This window comes from Saccoglossus kowalevskii, chromosome 6 (assembly GCF_978046115.1).
Source record: "Saccoglossus kowalevskii chromosome 6, keSacKowa6.1, whole genome shotgun sequence".
Lineage (NCBI taxonomy): Eukaryota > Metazoa > Hemichordata > Enteropneusta > Harrimaniidae > Saccoglossus > Saccoglossus kowalevskii.
The window spans coordinates 5,637,105-5,663,288 of record NC_140646.1 but is presented as its reverse complement, the minus strand read 5'-3'; the positions used below and the strand labels follow the sequence as shown (position 1 = coordinate 5,663,288).

General features: G+C 37.4%; 1 protein-coding gene across 3 annotated transcripts in view; it reads left to right on the top strand.

Annotated features, from left to right (window-relative positions):
- The window catches only part of LOC102801849 (Golgi apparatus protein 1-like), a 171,349-nt gene extending 145,257 nt beyond the window's left edge, over positions 1 to 26,092 (top strand). For all 3 annotated transcript variants that reach the window (XM_085499987.1, XM_085499986.1, XM_085499985.1), the window contains 11 exons: positions 6,179 to 6,292; positions 6,687 to 6,775; positions 7,167 to 7,281; positions 9,745 to 9,837; positions 14,194 to 14,331; positions 14,492 to 14,571; positions 14,679 to 14,868; positions 15,729 to 15,941; positions 19,179 to 19,299; positions 25,536 to 25,642; positions 25,806 to 26,092. In XM_085499987.1, the coding sequence (XP_085356113.1) occupies positions 6,179 to 6,292; positions 6,687 to 6,775; positions 7,167 to 7,281; positions 9,745 to 9,837; positions 14,194 to 14,331; positions 14,492 to 14,571; positions 14,679 to 14,868; positions 15,729 to 15,941; positions 19,179 to 19,299; positions 25,536 to 25,642; positions 25,806 to 25,973 (1,428 nt within the window). In that variant the 3' untranslated portion in view covers positions 25,974 to 26,092. The remainder of the gene's footprint in view (positions 1 to 6,178; positions 6,293 to 6,686; positions 6,776 to 7,166; positions 7,282 to 9,744; positions 9,838 to 14,193; positions 14,332 to 14,491; positions 14,572 to 14,678; positions 14,869 to 15,728; positions 15,942 to 19,178; positions 19,300 to 25,535; positions 25,643 to 25,805) is intronic.
- Positions 26,093 to 26,184: the final 92 nt, after the last annotated feature.

The window sequence follows — 26,184 nt, the reverse complement described above, 5'->3', positions numbered from 1 at the left end:
TTCAAATTATATTTATTGTGTCTCCAATACTCTCAGCACATGGGAGTTCTTTCTAAGCTTTCTTTGATTGGTAATATTGCTGTGTGAAAACAAAGATGAATTATTCTTCATGACAACAGTAATACAGATGCAACCATTTTCACAATACGTTCACCTTTGAGCAAATGATTTCACTTAAAATTGTCAGTATATATAGAAAACTAGAATCAAGAGTGGAGTGGCGAGTTTAGTTTTGTTCTTTTCAGTCGGTGAGTCTAGTTTTGTTCTTTTCAGTCGGTGAGTCTAGTTTTGTTCTTTTCAGTCGGTGAGTCTAGTTTTGTTCTTTTCAGTCGGTGAGTCTAGTTTTGTTCTTTTCAGTCGGTGAGTCTAGTTTTGTTCTTTTCAGTCGGTGAGTCTAGTTTTGTTCTTTTCAGTCGGTGAGTCTAGTTTTGTTCTTTTCAGTCGGTGAGTCTAGTTTTGTTCTTTTCAGTCGGTGAGTCTAGTTTTGTTCTTTTCAGTCGGTGAGTCTACATGTAGTTTTGTTCTTTTCAGTCGGTGAGTCTACATGTAGTTTTGTTCTTTTCAGTCGGTGAGTCTAGTTTTGTTCTTTTCAGTCGGTGAGTCTAGTTTTGTTCTTTTCAGTCGGTGAGTCTAGTTTTGTTCTTTTCAGTCGGTGAGTCTTGTTTCGTTCCTTTCAGTCGGTGAGTCTCGTTTCGTTCCTTTCAGTCGGTGAGTCTCGTTTCGTTCCTTTCAGTTGGTGAGTCTCGTTTCGTTCCTTTCAGTTGGTGAGTCTCGTTTCGTTCCTTTCAGTTGGTGAGTCTCGTTTCGTTCCTTTCAGTTGGTGAGTTTAGTTTCGTTCCTTTCAGTCGGTGAGTTTAGTTTCGTTCCTTTCAGTCGGTGAGTCTAGTTTTGTTCTTTTCAGTCGGTGAGTTTAGTTTCGTTCTTTTCAGTCGGTGAGTCTAGTTTCGTTCTTTTCAGTCGGTGAGTCTAGTTTCGTTCCTTTCAGTCAGTGAGTCTAGTTTCGTTCCTTTCAGTCGGTGAGTCTAGTTTCGTTCCTTTCAGTCGGTGAGTCTAGTTTCGTTCCTTTCAGTCGGTGAGTCTAGTTTCGTTCCTTTCAGTCGGTGAGTCTAGTTTCGTTCCTTTCAGTCGGTGAGTCTAGTTTTGTTCTTTTCAGTCGGTGAGTCTAGTTTTGTTCTTTTCAGTCGGTGAGTCTAGTTTTGTTCTTTTCAGTTGGTGAGTCTAGTTTTGTTCTTTTCAGTCGGTGAGTCTAGTTTTGTTCTTTTCAGTTGGTGAGTCTAGTTTTGTTCTTTTCAGTTGGTGAGTCTAGTTTTGTTCTTTTCAGTCGGTGAGTCTAGTTTTGTTCTTTTCAGTCGGTGAGTCTAGTTTTGTTCTTTTCAGTCGGTGAGTCTAGTTTTGTTCTTTTCAGTCGGTGAGTCTAGTTTTGTTCTTTTCAGTCGGTGAGTCTAGTTTTGTTCTTTTCAGTCGGTGAGTCTAGTTTTGTTCTTTTCAGTCGGTGAGTCTAGTTTTGTTCTTTTCAGTCGGTGAGTCTAGTTTTGTTCTTTTCAGTCGGTGAGTCTAGTTTTGTTCTTTTCAGTCGGTGAGTCTAGTTTTGTTCTTTTCAGTCGGTGAGTCTAGTTTTGTTCTTTTCAGTCGGTGAGTCTAGTTTTGTTCTTTTCAGTTGGTGAGTCTCGTTTCGTTCCTTTCAGTTGGTGAGTCTCGTTTCGTTCCTTTCAGTTGGTGAGTCTCGTTTCGTTCCTTTCAGTTGGTGAGTCTCGTTTCGTTCCTTTCAGTTGGTGAGTCTCGTTTCGTTCCTTTCAGTTGGTGAGTCTCGTTTCGTTCCTTTCAGTTGGTGAGTCTCGTTTCGTTCCTTTCAGTCGGTGAGTTTAGTTTCGTTCCTTTCAGTCGGTGAGTCTAGTTTTGTTCTTTTCAGTCGGTGAGTCTAGTTTCGTTCTTTTCAGTCGGTGAGTCTAGTTTCGTTCCTTTCAGTCGGTGAGTCTAGTTTCGTTCTTTTCAGTCGGTGAGTCTAGTTTCGTTCCTTTCAGTCGGTGAGTCTAGTTTCGTTCCTTTCAGTCGGTGAGTCTAGTTTCGTTCCTTTCAGTCGGTGAGTCTAGTTTCGTTCCTTTCAGTCGGTGAGTCTAGTTTCGTTCCTTTCAGTCGGTGAGTCTAGTTTCGTTCCTTTCAGTCGGTGAGTCTAGTTTCGTTCCTTTCAGTCGGTGAGTCTAGTTTCGTTCCTTTCAGTCGGTGAGTCTAGTTTCGTTCCTTTCAGCCGGTGAGTCTAGTTTCGTTCCTTTCAGCCGGTGAGTCTAGTTTCGTTCCTTTCAGCCGGTGAGTCTAGTTTCGTTCCTTTCAGTCGGTGAGTCTAGTTTCGTTCCTTTCAGTCGGTGAGTCTAGTTTCGTTCCTTTCAGTCGGTGAGTCTAGTTTCGTTCCTTTCAGTCGGTGAGACTAGTTTCGTTCCTTTCAGTGGGTGAGACTAGTTTCGTTCCTTTCAGTCGGTGAGACTAGTTTTGTTCCTTTCAGTCGGTGAGACTAGTTTTGTTCCTTTCAGTCGGTGAGACTAGTTTTGTTCCTTTCAGTCGGTGAGACTAGTTTTGTTCCTTTCAGTCGGTGAGGCTAGTTTCTTTCCTTTCAGTCGGTGAGGCTAGTTTCTTTCCTTTCAGTCGGTGAGGCTAGTTTCTTTCCTTTCAGTCGGTGAGGCTAGTTTCTTTCCTTTCAGTCGGTGAGTCTAGTTTCTTTCCTTTCAGTCGGTGAATCTAGTTTCGTTCCTTTCAGTCGGTGAGTCTAGTTTCGTTCCTTTCAGTCGGTGAGGCTAGTTTCGTTCCTTTCAGTCGGTGAGTCTAGTTTCGTTCCTTTCAGTCGGTGAGGCTAGTTTCGTTCCTTTCAGTCGGTGAGGCTAGTTTCGTTCCTTTCAGTCGGTGAGTCTAGTTTCGTTCCTTTCAGTCGGTGAGTCTAGTTTCGTTCCTTTCAGTCGGTGAGTCTAGTTTCGTTCCTTTCAGTCGGTGAGGCTAGTTTCTTTCCTTTCAGTCGGTGAGGCTAGTTTCTTTCCTTTCAGTCGGTGAGGCTAGTTTCTTTCCTTTCAGTCGATGAGGCTAGTTTCTTTCCTTTCAGTCGGTGAGGCTAGTTTCTTTCCTTTCAGTCGGTGAGGCTAGTTTCTTTCCTTTCAGTCGGTGAGGCTAGTTTCTTTACTTTTTGTCGGTGAGGCTAGTTTCTTTCCTTTCAGTCGGTGAGGCTAGTTTCTTTCCTTTCAGTCGGTGAGGCTAGTTTCTTTCCTTTCAGTCGGTGAGTCTAGTTTCTTTCCTTTCAGTCGGTGAGTCTAGTTTCTTTCCTTTCAGTCGGTGAGTCTAGTTTCTTTCCTTTCAGTCGGTGAGTCTAGTTTCTTTCCTTTCAGTCGGTGAGTCTAGTTTCTTTCCTTTCAGTCGGTGAGTCTAGTTTCTTTCCTTTCAGTCGGTGAGTCTAGTTTCTTTCCTTTCAGTCGGTGAGTCTAGTTTCTTTCCTTTCAGTCGGTGAGTCTAGTTTCTTTCCTTTCAGTCGGTGAGTCTAGTTTCTTTCCTTTCAGTCGGTGAGGCTAGTTTCTTTCCTTTCAGTCGGTGAGGCTAGTTTCTTTCCTTTCAGTCGGTGAGGCTAGTTTCTTTCCTTTCAGTCGGTGAGTCTAGTTTCTTTCCTTTCAGTCGGTGAGTCTAGTTTCTTTCCTTTCAGTCGGTGAGTCTAGTTTCTTTCCTTTCAGTCGGTGAGTCTAGTTTCTTTCCTTTCAGTCGGTGAGTCTAGTTTTTTTCCTTTCAGTCGGTGAGTCTAGTTTTTTTCCTTTCAGTCGGTGAGTCTAGTTTCTTTCCTTTCAGTCGGTGAGTCTAGTTTCGTTCCTTTCAGTCGGTGAGGCTAGTTTCGTTCCTTTCAGTCGGTGAGTCTAGTTTCGTTCCTTTCAGTCGGTGAGTCTAGTTTCGTTCCTTTCAGTCGGTGAGGCTAGTTTTGTTCCTTTCAGTCGGTGAGGCTAGTTTTGTTCCTTTCAGTCGGTGAGGCTAGTTTTGTTCCTTTCAGTCGGTGAGGCTAGTTTAGTTTTTTTTATTCTATCAGTGAGTGTGGTTTTTATTATGCTTTACTTGTGATATAACTCAATAAATTTGAACAGCAGTGTCTAAGTATAAAACAGCCAAAACCATAATTTATATTTTAATGGAAGTGTGTATAAACTAACAGTTGTATATATTGTATATTGGGTTATTAAAATGTCTTATGACAAACACAAATATAGCAAATAAGCTCTGATAGATACTGTTATACTACAAAATGAATATTGACGAAATAATTGTCATGTGGGTATGCCCATAGCAACGGTGACATCGCCCATAGCATCCAGTCCAAAGTATATTACCTTTTTAGTATATTTTGGTTCATATGTCCATCTATTTGGCTTTATTAGGGTGTGTCCCTATTTATCAGTCTCATCCATAGTGACCACAGAAGTTTGATTGAAATGAGATAATTGGTTGTATGTTTGCTTTTAGTTATTAGTCCCCGTTCGAACGCAGTCCGAAAACGGGGACTTATGTTTTGACCTCCGTGTGTGCGTGCGTGTGTGTGTGCGTGCGTCTGTGCGTTCGTCCGGACCTGTATCTTAGAAATGCCTGGACCAATCACAATCAAACTTCACACGTACATGATATTATACATATGCACGTCAATTTGTTTCACGATCTGATTCAAGATGGTCGAATGGCGGCCATTTTTGTGCTAAAAATCATCAAAATCAAGCATTTCTCGGCTGTTTACAGATGGATTTTGTTCAAACTTGGTATATACATTAGACATTATATAGGACCTTGATGCAAATAATTTTGTTTTTCAGATTAGTTTCAAAATGGCAGACTGGTGGCCATTTTGTTGTAATGAATGTGGTTCTCTTGCCATATATCTGACTTATTTTGAGTATGTTCAAATTTTTAATATTCAATATACATCATGTCATAGATATATTGGTTTGACGATCCTTTTCAAAGTGGCCAAATAACATACATTAGACATTACAGGTTCCTGATGCATGTCATTTTATTTTTTAGATTGGATTCAAAATGGCTGACTGGCGGCCATTTTGTTTTAATGATTGGGCTTCTGGAGCCATATCTTTTAAATGCTTTGACTGATTATATTCAAATTTATATATTCGTCATACATCATGTTATAGATATATATATATTTTTGATTAAATTTAACCAACTGACATCGATTCTTGTCTTAAATAAAATACAAATGTCATCAATTGCTTATCTAACAAGTCTGTGCTAAATATCACTCATGTAGGTTAAATGCATGTCAGTTTGTTTTGTGATTTTGTTCTAGAAAGCTGTCTTATTTTATCAAGAATACTTTCTGAACTTAAGCTTAATTTTTGTTGTTTACAATTCACACAGTCACTGAATACTTTACTGGGTCTACACATATTTCATTGACAATTACATGTTAGTCTCCGTTCGGACATGAGGACTTATGAATTGACGGATTGACCTTTGTGCATTCATGTGTTTGTGTGTGCGTCCGGACCTGTATCTTAGACATGCCTGGACCAATCACAATCATACATAATATTATACATATGCACATCAATTTGTTTCAAAATCTGATTCAAAATGGCCAAATGCAGCCATTTTTGTCCAAAAAAAAAAATCTTGGCGTTTATGGATGGATTTTGGTACATACGTTGGAGATTATGGGTTCCTGATGCACATCATTTTATTTTTCAGATTAATGTACTTCTAGAGCCATATCTCTGATATGCTTTGACTGATTATATTCAAATTTTACATATTCGTTATACATCATGTTATATATATACATGTATTAAAATGGCTGATTTTGAATGCTGTTCCAAAGCAATATTTCTCAATATGGACAAGTACTCATTTGACGATCAGATACAAGATGTCAATCATTTTAATGTTAAAAAATCATCATAATCAAGCATCATTTTCTGGATCCTTATTTCTGACATGGTTATATTCCATTTATATTACTATAAACAAAACTATATATCTTAAATTTGATAACTAACTGGGACTGTGCCATGCATGGCTTGTTAATTATCACTTGCAAACAGTATACTGACCAGTTTTTTTATTCACTGACTGGCTTTTGTCAAGCTTTATATAACTTTCCCAAAAATTTTTGGATTCCCAGTTTTTTCGATTGCTCACAATCCCTTTGTTTATTTAGGATGTTTTGACACAGGATCAAGATGAAGGCAATTTAATGCAATGTTTGATTGAACATAAAAATGATCATGATATGAACACTGGCTGTGCAAGTGGTATTGAACACTTCCAATTGGTATGTATGACATTGTTCTCGTACAATCTTTACTATTCCAATCACTGTTGACTTGACAATGACAATGGAATTGTTTTTATCATAGATAAAAGTCAATGTAGACAAGGGGTAGACTACTGTCCTTGTTCTTGTTGTTGTCTTTGTTCACTCCGTCATAAAACTTTAGACATTATTTTCCCCACAAAATGTTTAGATATATTATTGCATTGTTTGAGAATTTTTATACTCATTTTTGCCATGCAAAGAAATATATATTGCATCAATGGACAAGGTTGTAACAGTTGTGTTATATTATGCTCATTTTTGCCATGTGAAGAGATTGTGTATTGTTAATCTAGATTCTCAATTGGCAGGGTTGTAATAGTTGTGCTATGTTTTTGTTTGTCCTATGCAGTTACAAATGAAAGACTACAAATTCAGTTATAAATTCAAAGAAGCTTGTAAGAGTGATGTCTTAAAGTTTTGTAAAGGAATTAAGAGCAAGTAAGTTTCGTTCACACTTTGTTACAATGTGCAGTCCCTCACTTCCTGGTGATAGGGTGCCCTCGTTGACAGAATTTAGTCTTCAATTATAAGGCTGCTGTCTTATATGAAACTTAAATTTTTGTTACAAACTAAAATTGTAATGTTATTACAATATTGTCAAGAATAGTTTTAATTTTAGTGTGAGACATGTATGTTTTACAATGTGGTTTTGAATTACATGTGTTGTGGTGCAATTGTATATTTACATATTAAATGATTGAATTGTTGTCGCTATACATGTTTACCAGCTTCAAACCACTCAATATTCATTCCAAAGGTGACTGTTTTACCCATACTGCAAGCATGGTCATGATAAAAATGAGTTACGTTTTATTTTGTTTTGTTACAGGGCAGAAGTTGTTAGTTGCCTTAGTAGTTTGGTATTGAATGATACACTCAGAAATCAAGACAATCAAGTATCGGAAACCTGTCGAAAAGAACTAAGATTTGAACTGTTACAAAAGGTGAGAGACCACTATACAGACGTTACACTGTAAGTAAACTTTATGGGGGTATTTTGATAACTGGTGAAAAAAATATGAATGATTTAACTAGTGATATGATGACTACTCTGTTGGTGGTACAGCCATTACTCATAGACTCCACAGATGGCTACTCTGTTGGTGGTACATCCATTACTCATAGACTCCATACATGGCTACTCTGTTGGTGGTACATCCATTACTCATAGACTCCATAGATGGCTACTCTGTTGATGGTACAGCCATTACTCATAGACTCCACAGATGGCTACTCTGTTGGTGGTACATCCATTACTCATAGACTCCATACATGGCTACTCTGTTGGTGGTACAGCCATTACTTATAGACTCCATAGATGGCTACTCTGTTGGTGGTACATCCATTACTCATAGACTCCATAGATGGCTACTCTGTTGGTGGTACAGCCATTACTCATAGACTCCACAGATGGCTACTCTGTTGGTGGTACAGCTATTACTCATAGACTCCACAGATGGCTACTCTGTTGGTGGTACATCCATTACTCATAGACTCCATACATGGCTACTCTGTTGGTGGTACATCCATTACTCATAGACTCCATAGATGGCTACTCTGTTGGTGGTACAGCCATTACTCATAGACTCCACAGATGGCTACTCTGTTGGTGGTACATCCATTACTCATAGACTCCATACATGGCTACTCTGTTGGTGGTACAGCCATTACTTATAGACTCCATAGATGGCTACTCTGTTGGTGGTACATCCATTACTCATAGACTCCATAGATGGCTACTCTGTTGGTGGTACAGCCATTACTCATAGACTCCACAGATTGCTACTCTGTTGGTGGTACAGCCATTACTCATAGACTCCACAGATTGCTACTCTGTTGGTGGTACAGCCATTACTCATAGACTCCATAGATGGCTACTCTGTTGGTGGTACAGCCATTACTCATAGACTCCACAGATGGCTACTCTGTTGGTGGTACAGCCATTACTCATTGACTCCATAGATTGCTACTCTGTTGGTGGTACAGCCATTACTCATAGACTCCACAGATTGCTACTCTGTTGGTGGTACAGCCATTACTCATAGACTCCACAGATGGCTACTCTGTTGGTGGTACAGCCATTACTCATAGACTCCACAGATTGCTACTCTGTTGATGGTACAGCCATTACTCATAGACTCCACAGATTGCTACTCTGTTGATGGTACAGCCATTACTCATAGACTCCACAGATTGCTACTCTGTTGGTGGTACAGCCATTACTCATAGACTCCACACATGGCTACTCTGTTGGTGGTACAGCCATTACTCATAGACTCCACAGATGGCTACTCTGTTGGTGGTACAGTCATTACTCATAGACTCCACAGATGGCTACTCTGTTGGTGGTACAGCCATTACTCATAGACTCCACAGATGGCTACTCTGTTGGTGGTACAGTCATTACTCATAGACTCCATAGATGGCTACTCTGTTGGTGGTACAGCCATTACTCATAGACTCCACAGATGGCTACTCTGTTGGTGGTACAGCCATTACTCATTGACTCCATAGATTGCTACTCTGTTGGTGGTACAGCCATTACTCATAGACTCCACAGATTGCTACTCTGTTGGTGGTACAGCCATTACTCATAGACTCCACAGATTGCTACTCTGTTGGTGGTACAGCCATTACTCATAGACTCCACAGATTGCTACTCTGTTGGTGGTACAGCCATTACTCATAGACTCCACAGATGGCTACTCTGTTGGTGGTACAGTCATTACTCATAGACTCCATAGATGGCTACTCTGTTGGTGGTACAGCCATTACTCATAGACTCCACAGATGGCTACTCTGTTGGTGGTACAGCCATTACTCATTGACTCCATAGATTGCTACTCTGTTGGTGGTACAGCCATTACTCATAGACTCCACAGATGGCTACTCTGTTGGTGGTACAGCCATTACTCATAGACTCCACAGATTGCTACTCTGTTGGTGGTACAGCCATTACTCATAGACTCCACAGATTGCTACTCTGTTGGTGGTACAGCCATTACTCATAGACTCCACAGATTGCTACTCTGTTGGTGGTACAGCCATTACTCATAGACTCCACAGATTGCTACTCTCTTGGTGGTACAGCCATTACTCATAGACTCCACAGATTGCTACTCTCTTGGTGGTACAGCCATTACTCATAGACTCCACAGATGGCTACTCTGTTGGTGGTACAGCCATTACTCATAGACTCCATAGATGGCTACTCTGTTGGTGGTACAGCCATTACTCATTGACTCCATAGATGGCTACTCTGTTGGTGGTACAGCCATTACTTATAGACTCCATAGATGGCTACTCTGTTGGTGGTACAGCCATTACTCATAGACTCCACAGATTGCTACTCTGTTGGTGGTACAGCCATTACTTATAGACTCCAATATTGATGATTTTGATTTTAGGGTGAAAATATAAAGTTTGATCAAGAACTCTTCAAAGGGTGTGAAGAGGATATTAAAAAACTCTGCCAGAATGTCCAATTTGGGAATGCAAGGGTAAGTTGTTTAAATCTTATTTTCTTTTAAACACTATCAGTATATACAATAGACGTCATGTATATTTATGTGTGCATGCATTTATATAAAAACAGACAAAATAAACAACTTAATAGAGGAATAAGAAACTCTTGATAATCAATACTGTTGTGTCTGTTTCTATAACGATTCTACTTCTTGTGCTGAAAAGGTATACGTAACTGTATTATGTAAATCATATGTAAATTACATGCAAATTTTGAGTAGTTATAATATGTAAATCAGGAAAATGAAGGTTACTTCAAAAAAAATCCAAATTTGCCTCAGCAATGACCAATTGTAATGTTTTCTTTGACTGTGACTTTGGCATCAGTGATTTTATTAGTCCCCGTTCGGACTCTGAAAACAGGGAGTTATGTTTTGACCTCTGTGTGTTCTTGCGTCCGTGCGTGCGTCTGGACCTGTATCTTAAAAATGCCTGGACCAATCACAATCAAACTTGACACATACATCATACATGATATTATACATATGCACGTCAATTTGTTTCACGATCTGATTCAAGATGGTCGAATGGCAGCAATTTTTGTGCTAAAAAATCCTAAAAATCAAGCATTTCTCGGCTGTTTATAGATGGATTTTGTTCAAACTTGGTATATACATTAGACATTATAGGACCTTGATTCAGATAAGATTCGAAATGGCCGACTGGCAGCCATTTTGTTTTAATGAATGTTGTTCTCGTGCCATATCTCTGACTTGCTTTCACTGATTATGTTCAAATTTTAAAAATTCATTATACATCGTGACATAAATAGACAGATATTGGTTTGACGATCCTATTAAAAATGTCCAAATGGTGGCTATTTTTGTGCTAAAAAAATCCCCAAATATCAAGCTTTTCTGGCATTTATGGATGGATTTTGTTCAAACTTGGTACATATATTAGACATTACGGGTTCCTGATGCACATCATTTTATTTTTCAGATTGGATTCAAAATGGCTGACTGGCGGATATTTTGTTTCAATGATTGGGCTTCTAGAGCCATATCTCTCAAATGCTTTGACTGATTATATTCAAATTTTTATACATCATGTTATATATACAGTACAGTTCTCGCGGAAGCTTTGGCTTCACTTCAGCTTCACCTTCGCTTCAGCATCGCATCATTATGGCATTGTTATGGCTTCAGCATCGCTTCAATGTCGCGACATTAAAAAGTTAGGCGGTTATCGCTTCGTTTCGTTGTGGCCTCATTATGGCGACAATGTGGCATCAGCATCGCTTCATCAAACAAAGAAGTACTGTACTCATTTCCCCCAAACCTCTTGACCGCTTCCGCTTTTGACCGGTCAATTTCTGTTTTATTTTCGACCGTGCAACAATTTGGACTACTAAAAATTTTCTGGTTTTCATAGATCACGGCACCGGGTGTTGAGGGACGGTGATCACGGTTACTAGTTTACTACGCAATCTGACCCTTTGACCTAGATTTGGCTGGGATTGAATATTTTATTTTAGACAATATTCCGACGTGACGCACTGCTACAAAATGTATTCAACAGAAGTACAACATGGTTGTCTGGGTTTCTTTTCCTGATTGTGTTGAGTTTACGATTTGTATAATTATTGTTGTTTCCCTCCAAGCAGAAGACAAGCCGAAGGACCATGAAGCTAAATAGAATTCCCACGCATGGACGTGGACTGAGTGAAAGAAAATATTTCTAAGGCTAAAATAAAAATGACCTACTATTACACCAGTTTGTGTATTTGTCAATTTTGTATATATTTGGTATGACCGTATGATCGTAAATACCTAGAAAAATCTCGTCTTTCGTTAATAATTTCATTTGTTTGAAATGTCTACCGACCGTAATTTGTTTCTCCAAACGGTCCCGACGTCCGTCATTCAACACAATCAGCATTTATTTATCGCAATTCATGGGGATCATGTCCCGTAATTTTCGGGCTGTAAAACCAAATAATTAAACAAGTACTATTTATTGTATTTTTGTTTTACCTCGCGAAACTACAACAGAGCGTAGAGTTGTCGCGGTTAAATAGTCGCCTTGAAATCGATGGAACTTCAACTACTAGTATCCATTTCTCACCTTGAAATAAAAAAATCGAAGAGCATCGGGAGATATATTATTAACCAGTCTTACGAATCGCTAGCTTTATTTTATTCGAATTTATAAAATTCACGAGTTTTCGACATTTGTTGGCAACTTCCGCGCTAAAATGGTTGAAAATGTGGGTGTGGTTTTCTCGCAAAGTCCTGTTGATAATACGGACTAATATGGTTCTGTGACCCAGGTCGTGTTCCGATCAGGTGACTCTCAGCCAATCAATGATGTTGTAACAAAACATAATTAACGCAAATTGAAGGGTCGTCATACCATCCAATCTCCATCGTCGATTCACAAAGTTTTTTTTGTGCTGTGACAGGCTTCGTAAATTATTCACTGGAAAACATCGGTATATTTTGACAAACGGATGGGATTTTACCTCAGTTCAAAAAAAAAAGAAAAAGAAAAAAAAACAGGGCTGAGATACAAATCAGTTTTGCAAGTTGGGAAATAAGGTAAACCAGACTGGGGTCGATGATTTTCAGTATCGAAGGACTTCCGTGTGAATCATGATTTTCAAATTGTTCATCGGCTGGTGACCAAATATTTACGCCACACTAAATGGACACGTTTTTTTTTCTGAAGCCCAATAAATTATTTCTGCATGTCAAGTGCTATTCGATTTTTTACAGGGCATGTGGCTCGTTTTCATTCGAAAATATGTTTGTGAGAATACTTTTAAAGTACGTATAGATCGAGCTCAGATCACTGATCGTGACTCAATTTTGAGAATTGGTTGTCAAATTTTACCAGACCGACGCCACCACAACCATCCAATCATATGTTGAAAATGTACGCACTTGTTTTGGAACTTTGTATCAAGATGACTGGCGATGACGCCGACGCACCAGGCGGCGTACGTGTGTGTTGCATGTTTTAGTATTCCGGGCATGGGGTCGGACTCGGCTAAAACTAAACGGAATACAGAAAAATACCACCGAAATGAGGAATCTGAATCTGCTCTTCTAGCAGCAAATAAAATGAGCGAAAAAAGGTAAATTTTATAACAAGAACAGTTTCACTTCGTATACAGCAAATTGTGTTGTATCAGAACGACGATTGCATCGTGTGATTTGAATTTATCACGATTTTCCTTCCAGTCAATATGAAACTCGTCACCTTGCCGATTGTAATGTACTTCACAAAGTTTTTGGTGCCCAATACTCGCAACACTAAAATAATTAAACAAGATATCTTTTTAAAATGTCATAAATACTCTTGATCATATTATTTTATTCGCCTTGAATTTCAAATCGATTACATATCGAACTTCTGTACATGTTTTTGTCTACTGCCCTTCTGTGTGCAAATAATGAGGTCATACTCATGTCACAATAAGTTGAAGCTGATGCTATGTTGATGCCATGAGACTGCAAAGCTGAGGCCAGGATGATGTCACAAAATAGCGAGGCGAACACAGCTTCAATTTTCAATGACGCGAAGCTGATGCCACAATGATGCGATGCTGAGGCGACAATGAAGCCATGCGTAGGCGACAATGATGCCACAAAAGCCAAAGCTTCCGCAAGAACTGTACTGTAAACATGTATTAAAAATGGCTGATTTTGAATGCTGTTCCAGAGCAATATCTCTCAATATGGACAAGTACTTGTTTGACAATTAGATACAAATGTCAATTATTTTAATGTTAAAAAATCATATTTCTGACATGGTTATATTCCAGCTATATTACTATAAACAAAACTATATATCTAACATTTGATAACTAACGGGGACTGTGCCATGCATGGCTTGTTTTATTTACTTATTACAGTGGATAGGAAAACTACTTAAAGGTTTAAATTTACGGTTTGCGATGAGAATTTATGAACAAAAAGCCTGCATTGGAAATCCAACAGCATCAGACCATGCAACAAACATAAAACATAAAATAAATCAGTAAAAATTAGACTAGAGCACAAAAATACAAACAATAACAACGGATAGACAAAATATGTTGGTATGTCACGTCACAGAAAGTGTACCATGTTGTGATAAAAAATATTGTATATCAATGTCTTTCCTTTCATTATTAGTCAGTCGTTTTCTACCTCTCTATCGTGTAGGGTCTGAATAAACCACCTCTCAATTGACTATCTAATGCTTTGTCTTTTTAAATATATACTTCTTGTAAATTAATTACTTACTTAGGTATTGTAAGTTTATGAACAAAAAACATTAAGTTGGCACTTGTTAAGTTTGATTTGCAGTGTTTGACATTACTCATTGCTGCTTTTCTGTTTTAGGTTTTAGAGTGTTTAAAAGAGAAGAAAAATTCTCTGACAGATTTATGTCATGTGAAGATATTTAACAGACAGAAAATGGAATCTAAGGATCCAGAAATGGATTACACTTTTATGAGAGTGTGCAAGAGAATGATAAAGGTATGTATCGTTGTAACACACACATCATGTGTATTTTAGTTTAATCAGAAAGCTAGAACCTTAAAATGAAGCTGGTTTTCTGAAATATAAATCTTTTGCTTCGATTCAAAGTTCATGTATAATAAAATATTCATGTGATTGACTACTTCTTTCTTTGTAGCAATTCTGTCCTGATTCTAATCCTAAAGATGTTTTCCGCTGTCTCAAAAACCACAAGAATGAACCAGCTATGGAGCAAAAGTAAGAATGCTGAATTTCCATCAAATAAAAACCAAAACAGAGTTAAATGTGAATTAAGAGAAAATGAATTCTAACAGTTTGGTGGTGTTCTGTATTTGATTTCACAGATGTAAGATGGTGATTACAAGGCGACAAATAACAAAAAATACTGACTACAGACTGAAACCTGAGCTGCAAAAAGCTTGCTCTAAAGATGTGCCAAAATTCTGTGCCGAAGAACTAAAAAGTAAAAGTAAAAGTGAAGATGAATTCCAAGGAATTATCATTGAATGCTTGAAAATAAAATATCGTGAACATGTAAGTCTTAGCAATAGTTAACCCTCATCCTTACCATAGCAACAATCTAGTTACCATAGCAACAATCTAGTTACCACACCAGGTGCCAGGGGCCACACCATGTTACAGAGTTACCACACCAGATACCTTACACAGAGCTATCACACCATGTACATAACAGACTCTAAGTTCCAGATACAATGTACCGATCTATATCCCCTGACACCTAGCTGTCTCTTTGGTACCTAACAGTCTCCTGTTACCGATACCTTGTTATCCTCTGGTACCTCGTCATTCCCTGTTACCTCGTCATTCCCTGGTACCTCGTCATTCCCTGGTAACTTGTCATTCCCTGGGACTTTGTCACTCCCTGGTACCTTGTCATTCCCTGGTACCTTGTCATTCCCTGGGACTTTGTCACTCCCTGGTACCTTGTCACTCCCTGGTACCTTGTCACTCCCTGGTACCTTGTCACTCCCTGGTACCTTGTCATTCCCTGGTACCTTGTCATTCCCTGGTACCTTGTCATTCCCTGGTACCTTGTCATTCCCTGGTACCTTGTCATTCCCTGGTACCTCGTCATTCCCCGGTACCTCGTCATTCCCCGGTACCTCGTCATTCCCCGGTACCTCGTCATTCCCCGGTACCTCGTCTTTCCCCGGTACCTCGTCTTTCCCTGGTACTTAATTAATCCCAAGTACCTAGCTTTCCCTTGATACTGATGCCTAACTGCCCCTTGTTACATAGTTATCCCCGGGTACAGTACCTAGCTGTCCACTGATACTGATATCTATTTGTACCCTGTACCTAGTTATCCTAGGTACCTAGCTATCTTCTATTTTTGTAAGTCTTGAATATTTGATGCTTATTGTAATCTACAGCGTTTGTCTCAAGACTGTGAGGGCCAGATTCGAATTACTATGCAAGATGCTGCAATGGACTATCGTTTAGATGCGCAGTTAAAACAAGCTTGTGGTAAAACGATAATACGTCTTTGTCCTGACGAATTGGATCAGCCTGGTGGTGGTAGAGTGGAGGAGTGTCTTAAGGCAAAATTGAACAGTGACGGAATTACAGACGAGGTTTGTCGAAAGGTAGGTTCATTATTCATTGTTACTTCGTGATGGTAGTATTTGTTTAAAATAAACTCTCTAAGTTTGCCATTCAGTCAGATATTATTGCAAGTAAGTACCTATTTTTGACTCCCGTGTGCGAAGCACAAAAGGAAGTCTTTGCAGTTACCCTGTCTGTATGTCTGTATGTATGTATGTATGTATGTATGTCATTTTTTTTGTTCCACCGTTATCTCAAGAACCACTAATCAAATTTTGGTGAAACTTGGTACATAGATGCTCTGGGATAATGCGCAGAGTTGATTAGGTTTTGGTAAAAATCTATGAATATTAATTAGCTAATTTGCATGATAATTAGCTGATTTTTAGCTCTTCCAAGACTGTTCCACTGATATTTGAAGAACCACTCATTGGATTTCAATGAAACTTGGCACATGGATGCTCTGAACTAATGCGCAGATTTGATTAGTTTTGGGTAAAAATCTGTTAATATTATTAATTACCTAATTTACATAATGATTAATCAATTTTCGGCTTTTCCACTGATATCTCAAGTACTAATCATAACATTTCAATAAAACTTGGTACATAGATGTCATATGACACTGCACAGACCTGGTAGTGTTTAGGGTAATATCAGTACATATTAATTACCTAATTTGCATAATAATTAATTTTTAGCTTTTGATATTTCAAGTAGTAATGATCACATATCAATGAAACTTGGTACATAGTTACTTGAGGACTGTGCAGAGACCTAATTAGTTTTTGGGTAAATATTTGTGCATATTAATCACCTTATTAGCATAATTAGTTAATTTTCAGCTTTTCACCTGATATCTCAAGTACTAATCATCACATTTCAATGAGACTTGCGACATTTTCTAGGACTATGCAGAGACCTGATTAATTTTGGAATAAATAATTGTGCCTATTAATTACCTAATTTGCATAATTAGTTAATTTTTTGCTGTTCTATGGCTGTTGCACTGATGTCTACAAACCACTCATTGGATTTCAATGAAACTTTTAAAGAGTACCCATCACATTTCAATGAACCTAGGACTATACACCATATTAGTTTTTGGTAAATATGTATGCTTCTTAATCACTTAATTAACATAATTAATTAATACTGATATCTCAAGTATTGATCATCACATTTGGATAAAACTTGATACATAAATGCTCTAGGACAATAGACAGCCTGATTAATTTTGGGTTAAAATCTGTTCATATTAACTCTCTAATTAGCATAATAATTATTATTTTTTGGGTTCTAATCACATTTCAATGAAACTTGGTACATTGTGCAGACCTTATTAGTTTTACACTTAAATCTGTTCATATCAGTTACCTGATTTACATAATTAGTTTTCAGCTATTCCATCAATATCTCAAGTACAAGTAATTTTGAATTAATTTTTACTGTGTCTTCAATACTCTCGGCACACGGGAGTTCTTTCTAAGCTTTCTTTGATTCTGTTTTTTGTGAATATTGCCTTAAAAACGCTATTAAACGAGACATGTAAATATTTCTTTATCTATGAAGTTAGCTAAAATAATCTATGTATATTACACATTATATTATATCAGTGTATCACTGCCATGAATGCATCATTGTGATTGGTTAGAAGACTATTTTAATTTATGCAAGCCATGGTTAAATAGAGCATAATGCACAGTTATGGTGTTCCAAATAAGGCCCCAGAATATGAATACAAGTTCAATTGGTAAACAAATAAAGGGAAGGGCATTTAAATTTTAGGGAAATTTTTGGGTAATATTGATATCATGAAGATATTATATACATATTTTATTTTGGCAGTGGTTAAATTAAAAAAAATGTACAACCTACAATTTTTGCATGCTGTTCTTTGCGACATGTTTTTGTTGTCTGCAACATAGACGTGGCCCTGTATCATGTTCGGGAGCTGTCAAAGCAAGATTTTCTTGCAGAAACCGGAGAATTCGTGCAGACGGAGAGAAAGAAACGCTTTGCCAATTTTAATGAAATTGACCTTGACGATTCGAAACACAGGCTAAAATGTATGCTACCGGCGGCGAAAATTGTCATGTTGCAGCATTTCAAAATGTATTTGACCAAATTGCAAAATGCGTTGATTCAGAGGCCCGTGTAAATGTAACACTCACTGACACATTCTGGTATTGATGAAAAAAAATTGGGATCTATGATGAAAGAGATTTCGATAGCAGCAAATTTGTTGACAATTCATACAAATCATTATGTTGGGGCAACTGCGTGCGCTGTGTTAGATTAGGTAGGAGTTGAACCCACACATATTATGTATTTCACGGCACATAAAAACGAAGCTAGTGTTCGGTCTTACACCAACAAACTCACAAATAATCAAAGTCAAGGAATGTCCAGTATCCTGTCTCTCAGTTTTGGGTATAAAAACTAATCCTCTGATAGAGAAGTGACCGTAGCGATCGAAGCGGGTGTTTCCGACAATGTTATCCGTACCCCAGAAAACACCGGCATAGTAGCGTCTGGACGAACTCCTGCAGAATCTGGAACCGCTACTATTTCTAATACCCACAATCAAAGTACACATGCAGCATCTGCTTTGTTCCATAACTGCACCTTTAGTGGACCAGTGGCTGCCGTTAATGTTCTGCTGATGATAATTTATTCACAGCTATTCATATGTAAATTAAGCGTTGAGCTTGTTCAGTTTATTAAATTTTTAATTATTTGCTAGTTTCTTGCGTCGTCGAAATAAACTTCCTTTGATTGTGATGATATCTAAACTTGATGTTCTGTGCATTGCTGTATACTGAGCGCGAGTGTTTGATAAAAGATTAAATACTGGTTCCAGGGCTTATTTCATCTGATCACCGTGTCGACCAGCCGATGCTCATTACACGTCATTCGAAAACGACTTTTTCTTATTTTGTAAAAAGGCCGAGAGTGTCGAAAATGCTACAGAAATGAAGTTGATATAATATAATAGCAATAACCCACCGCTGGAGGTGGGTTATTGCTTAATTTTCTCATCTGTAATAAATGTAGATTTCACTCCGTGTCATAACTTTGTGAAATCATAGCCCATAAAGAAACAGCAAATTCTAAAACTAGATTGATTATGTGATATTTAAACAATAATGAAAATAATTTATTTACCATTGAAATACCATCTAAAAATAATTATTTACCATCATAATACTATGTACATTAAAATACAATGGAAAAAAAAAATACTAAAAATTATGATTATATTCCTTATTTTGCAGCATGTGATTCGACTTTTACAAGAAGGTAAAGCTGATATACATGTTGATCCTGTCTTGTATAAGTCGTGTGCATTGGACATCAAACATTTCTGTGCTGGAATACCACCTGGTGAAGGAAGGCGTAAGTATAAACTTTTAACAAATATCAATGGCGTTTGTAGTTTTAATAGCATAGTCCTGTGTGAGAAACAACTTTTATAATAATTTCATTACTACTATTCAAAATATTTAAGAAGTTAACAAACTAACCACTAAAAGTGACCTTTGGAATGACCTTTTGGCAACCTTATTACAACTTGTAAACCTTATTACAACTTGTAAACTTTTGCCATCGTGTTTTTGACTCCCGTGTGCGAAGCACAAAAAGGGAGTCTTTGCAGTCAGTGTGTCTGTATGTGTGTGTGTGTATGTGTGTTCGTCTGTTCCACTGATATCTCAAGAACCATATATCAGTTTTTGATGAAACTTGGTGCATAGATGCTCTGGGCCAATGCGCAGATTTGATTAGATTTTGGTAAAAATCCATGCATATTAATTACCTAATTTGCATGATAATTAGCTGATTTTTAGCTGTTCCATGACTGTTCCACTGATATCGAAAGAACCACTCATTGGATTTAGATGAAACTTGGCACACAGATGCTCCAAACTAATGCGCAGATTTGATTAGTTTTGGGTAAAAATCTGTGCAATATTAATTACCTATTTTGCATAATGATTAATCAATTTTCGGCTTTTCCACTGATATCTCAAGTACTGATCATCACATTTCAATAAAACTTGGTACATAGATGTCATAGGACACTGCACAAACCTGATAGTTTTTAGGGTAATATCAGTATACAGGTGGCCTTTCTATACAGGTTCACTAATTTATTCATGAATATTAATTAGCCACTGAATGTATTAAAACGGATCTCGCAACCCCATTTGACACACTATTACACTACTGTACAAGTATCCTAACACTTTATTACAAATAAAAATGTTGATTTTAAATTGTATTATGTAAACTAAAATCGATCATTGCACAATAATGAGTAGTATGAAAATTATTTGAAGATTTGTACAGTAAAGTTCATGTTCAGCAGCAGTTTGAGTCTCATTTCCTACTAAAGAAATCACTCAGCTTGCTTTGCTTAGCTATTCTGAATTTCTTTGTTTCTTTAAATATCTATTGTGTCTGGTAACTGTTCTAATAAATCGGAATGTTTCTGGGCTATAGCAAATTCTTTCAAGGAGAAGGAAGAGGGACAGTTAGCAGTGCTTTATTGATCCCTACAACGTTACGTATACGGAAAGAACACTTATCTATTGTATCCTTCCAGTTACATGTACGTGACAACTTGAAAGTTTCCTCCCAAATCACAATTCCCTTAACATTTCGTTCATTTTTTTTCAAAAATCTTCTCGACCTACCTCACTTACGAAATGGTTGATCCCTAATCAAAACATTACTTTGCGCAATCGAAATCTGTGCGACTTCCATGTTATTGTACTGGTGCAACAATAGAAATATGTCTGGCGGCTTTGGCCGGCCATGGAGGTAATAATGGGCCGGCGAACTGGGGTCAATTTAACATCATTGTTAAAAGCATCTATTGTTACATGTACCGAGGCAGTAGCAACCGAAAAAAAATTGTTGAACGAATTTAGTTTAGACAACGAGACGATACTGCACACACATTCCCTCGCAGTGATCAATACACACTAACGCAGGGCTAACGGAAACGACTCTACTTTTTGACCCGAGTTATCATAACCCCGGAAGAACAAGAACGCACATGCGCAAGGGAAATTAGCATAATTTATTTGGATGGATAGACAGGCATGGCCGTTGCGTTGATTTTTTTACTTTTTGCTATCAGTTCCAGTTACATGCGTATTTATCGGTATTTATAGGAGTTCAAAGTGAATAAATATCGATACTAAATAACAAGTGAGCTGTTATGTTTTTTTTGTTGGTAATCAATTCGATCGGGGATTTACCGTCGGCATTCCGATTCACCCCAGCCACATGCATAGGGACCGTGACTGTCCCGGCGACTCACACAACTTTTGCGGGTCGTCGTCGTTGTGATTGCTCGATTCATTAATTGAACAAAATTGTAAGTTATTCCAATGTATACATATTTCAACAAAACATTAATGACAGCATGTTTTTTTATCAAGACACTTTCAAATTCGTAATTATGTTTTTGGCGTTCCATAGCCATCGGTACGGTGTGCTTGCCGTGGTAAACTGAATTATAAACAAGAATAAAACATAATTGCCGAAGCCATCGGTTGAATGAAAGGTGTGAAAACGTGCTAACTTTTTCCTTTGTGAGCTTATTAGTTGTCTGAGGTGGAAGGCAGTAGTCTGCAAGACATCCGGGAACTATGTCCGTTATATGCAGTTCAACTGATCACTGCGGCTGCTGAAGCGTGGCCGTTGGCCGCGTTAGGCAGGTGGCCACTGTAAACAGGGTACTTTACATGTAAAATTCATAGGGACTGTTCGGTTGTGACCGCTATAGGCAGGTGGCCACTATATCCAGGTGGCCGTTAACACAGGTTTGACTGTATATTAATTAGCTAATTTGCATAATTAATTAATTTTCAGCTTTTGATATTTCAAGTAGTAATCATCACATTTCAATGAAATTTGATACATAGATGTCATAGGACACTGCACAGACCTGATAGTTTTTAGGGTAATATCAGTATATATTAATTAGCTAATTTGCATAAGTAATTAATTTTCAGCTTTTGATATTTCAAGTAGTAATCATCACATTTCAATGACACTTGGTACATAGATATAGGACACTGCACAGATCTGATAGTTTTTAGGGTAATATGAGTACATATTAATTACCTAATTTGCATAATTAATTAATTTTTAGCTTTTGATATATCAAGTAGTAATCATCATATTTCAATGAGACTTGCTACATAGATCTTCTAGGATTATGCAGACACCTGATTAGTTTTAATTGGATATTAATTACCTAATTTGCATAATGTTCCACTGATATATAAAGAACCACAAATTGGATTTTAATGAAACTTTAAAAGAGAACTATGCAGAAACCTAATTAGTTTTTGGTAAATATTTATGCTTATTAATAACCTAATTAACATAATTAATTAACACTGATATCTCAATTACTGATCATCACATTTGAATAAAATTTGGTACATAAATGCTCTAGGACAATAGACAGGCCTGATTAATTTTGATTAATATTAATTCTCTAATTAGCATAATAATTCATAATTTTTTTGTTCTGTTCTGTTCATATTAGTTACCTGATTTACATAATTAGTTTTCAGCTATTCCATCAATATCTCATGTACAAGTAATTTTGAATTAATTTTTGATGTGTCTTCAATACTCTCAGCACATGGGAGTTCTTTCTAAGCTTTCTTTTATTCTTCTCTTATCTTCCAAGCATAGCGGGCTTTATCACTGCAAAATGAGTTGTTCATCGCTAATTAGCTTCGCTGTTGACAAAGTCGACACAGCAGAGCTGTTCATATTACTGATTGTTCATCGTCGTCTTCGTCGTCAACTTTACAATTTCAACTAATTCTTCGAAATCACAAGTCAGAATGTTTTAAAATTTGATATGCAAGTACCTTGGATGGTTCTTTCTCAGATTTGTTCATTTTGTGTTAAAATCTCAAATTCTCTAATTTTGGTGAATATTTTTATCATTTTTGGTAAAAAGTGATATTTTTGACCTGTTGTAAAAAACAGCAAGTCTGATTGCTTTGATATTACATATATAGGTACTACATGTGGACTTCTCTCAGAGTTTTCTAATGATATCTTCAGTTCTTCGCTAACAGCAGAGCTATCTCAGCCGACAGGCTGCTTGTTTTTTTACTGTGAACCGCCCGGCCCACTTTCCTTTTCTACTTGCTTTCTGCTTAATTGCTGGCTGAAAATAAAACAATTGCTCACTTGCCAACCACTGAATAAACAAATGTGACTGCTCTATTACTGTGTATGAAATGGGAGTGTTAATGGCAAAGTTTCAAGATCTGTAAAATTACTAATTTATGCATAATCTTTTGAACATTTCAATTTTTCCTGACGCCTAGATTAGACTAATTTAGGTTTTCTGTAGTCACTGATGTCTATTCAAGAGTATGATGTTTATTGTGGCTAAGCGTGAATGGATAAACCTTGTTTCGACAATGAGATGTTATCGCCATAAAAAAATGTTAAATACTTCTTCTTCGAATGCTCAGCAACTAATTTCCTTATTAAAAAAAATCATGCCGTTTTCCCAACAAAATCAAAGCCAAAAGATCGTACTACAACATTGATAAATCCCTTCTGTGTTGCATTCACCAAGAAGACACTGAACTGTCATTAACATATTTAAATGTGCTATTGTAATTCAAACGTGTTGGCACCATCCATCATTTTGATTGGTTAATGAGCGACTTGACCCATCAGGTCAGGAAACAGTTTCAAGTCAACTCGCGCATGGAAAAACATGGCAGATAACATATCGCATCAAGCGTTTACATGTGACCAAAATCATTCACTTGCAATGAAACTAAGTTGAAATTTACTTGCATTTCATAACAATTCAACAAATTAATTTTTTGTATGTTATTATAATCACGAGTGCACAACAGCCAAAATCGCCAACTTTGTTCATATGACACCCATATGTCCCGCACGACGATTACCGCCCTTTAAATATATTTTATTCTTATCATGTGAAATTTTTGTTGATTGACATTAATTTTTCAACATTCGTGACATCTATTTTAGAACCAAATTAAGGCCTTCCACTCTTCCACTCTTCCATGACGCCTAAATTAGAGTGATGATTAAACTAGAAATTTTATGTGTATTTCTCTTTTGCATTTCTGGTTCACTTTTTCCACCTCAGCCAATTCTTGTTTTGTGTTATTCTCTTGCTTTAATTGTATTTATATCCCTGCACTTAAACTGAACCACTTCTGGTCATTTTGCTCTGTTTGTGGGAGATAGACGACAATAACACAAATGAGATGGAATGAAAGGCCAAGTATTCTTGACATTTATTGAAAAATGAGAGGCTTGTAAACCTTAAAAAATCCCTCGCCAGTTTCCTCAAACTGAAAGATTATAACAGAAAAACCTCCAAGGAGGTCACAGGTCAAAGGTCAACTGGCGAGGAAAACTTTCAAAACAATAAATCAGTGAAAATTAAGCACAAATTAATCTCCCACAAAGGTGTGTGCCCCAGAAACGCCCACACCCACCTGCGCCATAATTACAATGGAGGTGCACGGGGTGGTGGAGGGCGACTAAAATTGTAGAAGAAACAAACTGCAAGTCGACGGTGTAGTTCAAAAGAGGTAGATCAATGTTGCTGCCCCCCTCTAAGGCACAATTAAACAAGAATGCGCCAGCCATAGAGGGCGCTCTCCAACTGGTATTAAAATACAATTGCATGTATATAAATCTGATTATCTGTCTATAATCTATGCTTTCATCAGCTACTACAAGATTACATTTATTTTTCACAGTATCTAGTTTTGTATGTGTTCATGTGGATACCACTGCTATACTTTACTCAGAAGTGATTTGTGATAAATAGTTGAGTTAGGGGGTCCTCTTGCTTGAAGCTCTATCCTCTGGCGCGGACATCCGGGCATTTTCACCGCCTGGCAACCCGCGGCGGTGAAAACAAAGGCCCAAAACTCGCAGAAAACGGTACTTTGGGATGACTGTTGAGACTCCTCTGAACAGTGTAACAAGATTAGCCCTACGTGTGTAACATATATAAATTTGGTTGTTCGGGATTACTTCAAAGTTGAGTTTGTGTTGTTTTCTCGAATTTTCAACGGCTCGACCGGCTTTCCACAGCAGCGCGCACAGAGCCCATAGAAATGCATGTACAGTGGTGCGCGTCGTAGCAACGTGGAACGTCCTGTGACGTAGCTCCGCCCCCGAGGATTGCTGTTTTACAGATTTTTTACAGTCTTTGCATAGTGTTGCATTGCGTGCCTGTACATGTATCTATTCATATTAATTACCTAATTTGTGTATATATTAATTAACCAATTTTAAACTTTCAAATTGTTTCCGAAGAACCTCTAACAGAGTACCGTATACATTTCTTTTATTTTTGGGGGTCTCATGATGGATATTTATGCATATTAATATTGTCTAATTTGCATTATAATAAGACAATTTTTCTATTGAGTAGATTGCTTTGAATCTCAACTATATTATTAGTTGACATGCTTCTTAGTTGCTAGGCTGCTTTTAATTTTGCAAATTATTTGAAAAAGAAATCTTTGGTCTTTTTTCTTCTTTGACAGACAGGAATTATTTCTAAGCTTTCTGTGATTTTCTTTCAGAAATGTCTTGCTTGCTAGAAGCCCTTGAAGATAAATCTGTGCGCTTAAATGAAGAATGTCGCCATATGTTGACACAGAGAGTTGAAATGTGGGAGTACGCTGCTAAGGTAATTGCTGATAACCTAGAATGGGCTATTTAGAAATCTTGATTGAGTTTATCTTTATGAAAGAACAGTTTCTTATTGATAATAATAGGGGAGGGGGTGCAAGTGTTTACCTAACAGAGTTTACCTGTATGTTGATTGATAAACTGTTCTTTTGTAATTGCAGGTGGCACCTCCTGAAACTGTAGCAGATCTTATGCAACAGATACAAATGTCTCCGTCTCGTAACTATTACATCATTATACTTCTATGTGTGGTCGGCTCTCTGTTTATTGGTGGACTATTCTGTGGACGTGCAACAAAAAGAATTAAAGCAGAATTGAAAAATAAATGAACTCTTTGCTACTAGCAACATTGGGTTGGGGTCTACACTACCCTTACACATTGTTTTTGTAAAAGTACAAATTCTTCTTTCTTTATTGTAAGCAGGTTTATATTTATTTTTATTCCGGGTCAAGTCTATGCTGATCACATACTGGGATCTTTTGACATGTGGTTTTCCAATATGAGATTTTTTTAAGGTTTACAGTGTCCAGAATGGCAGC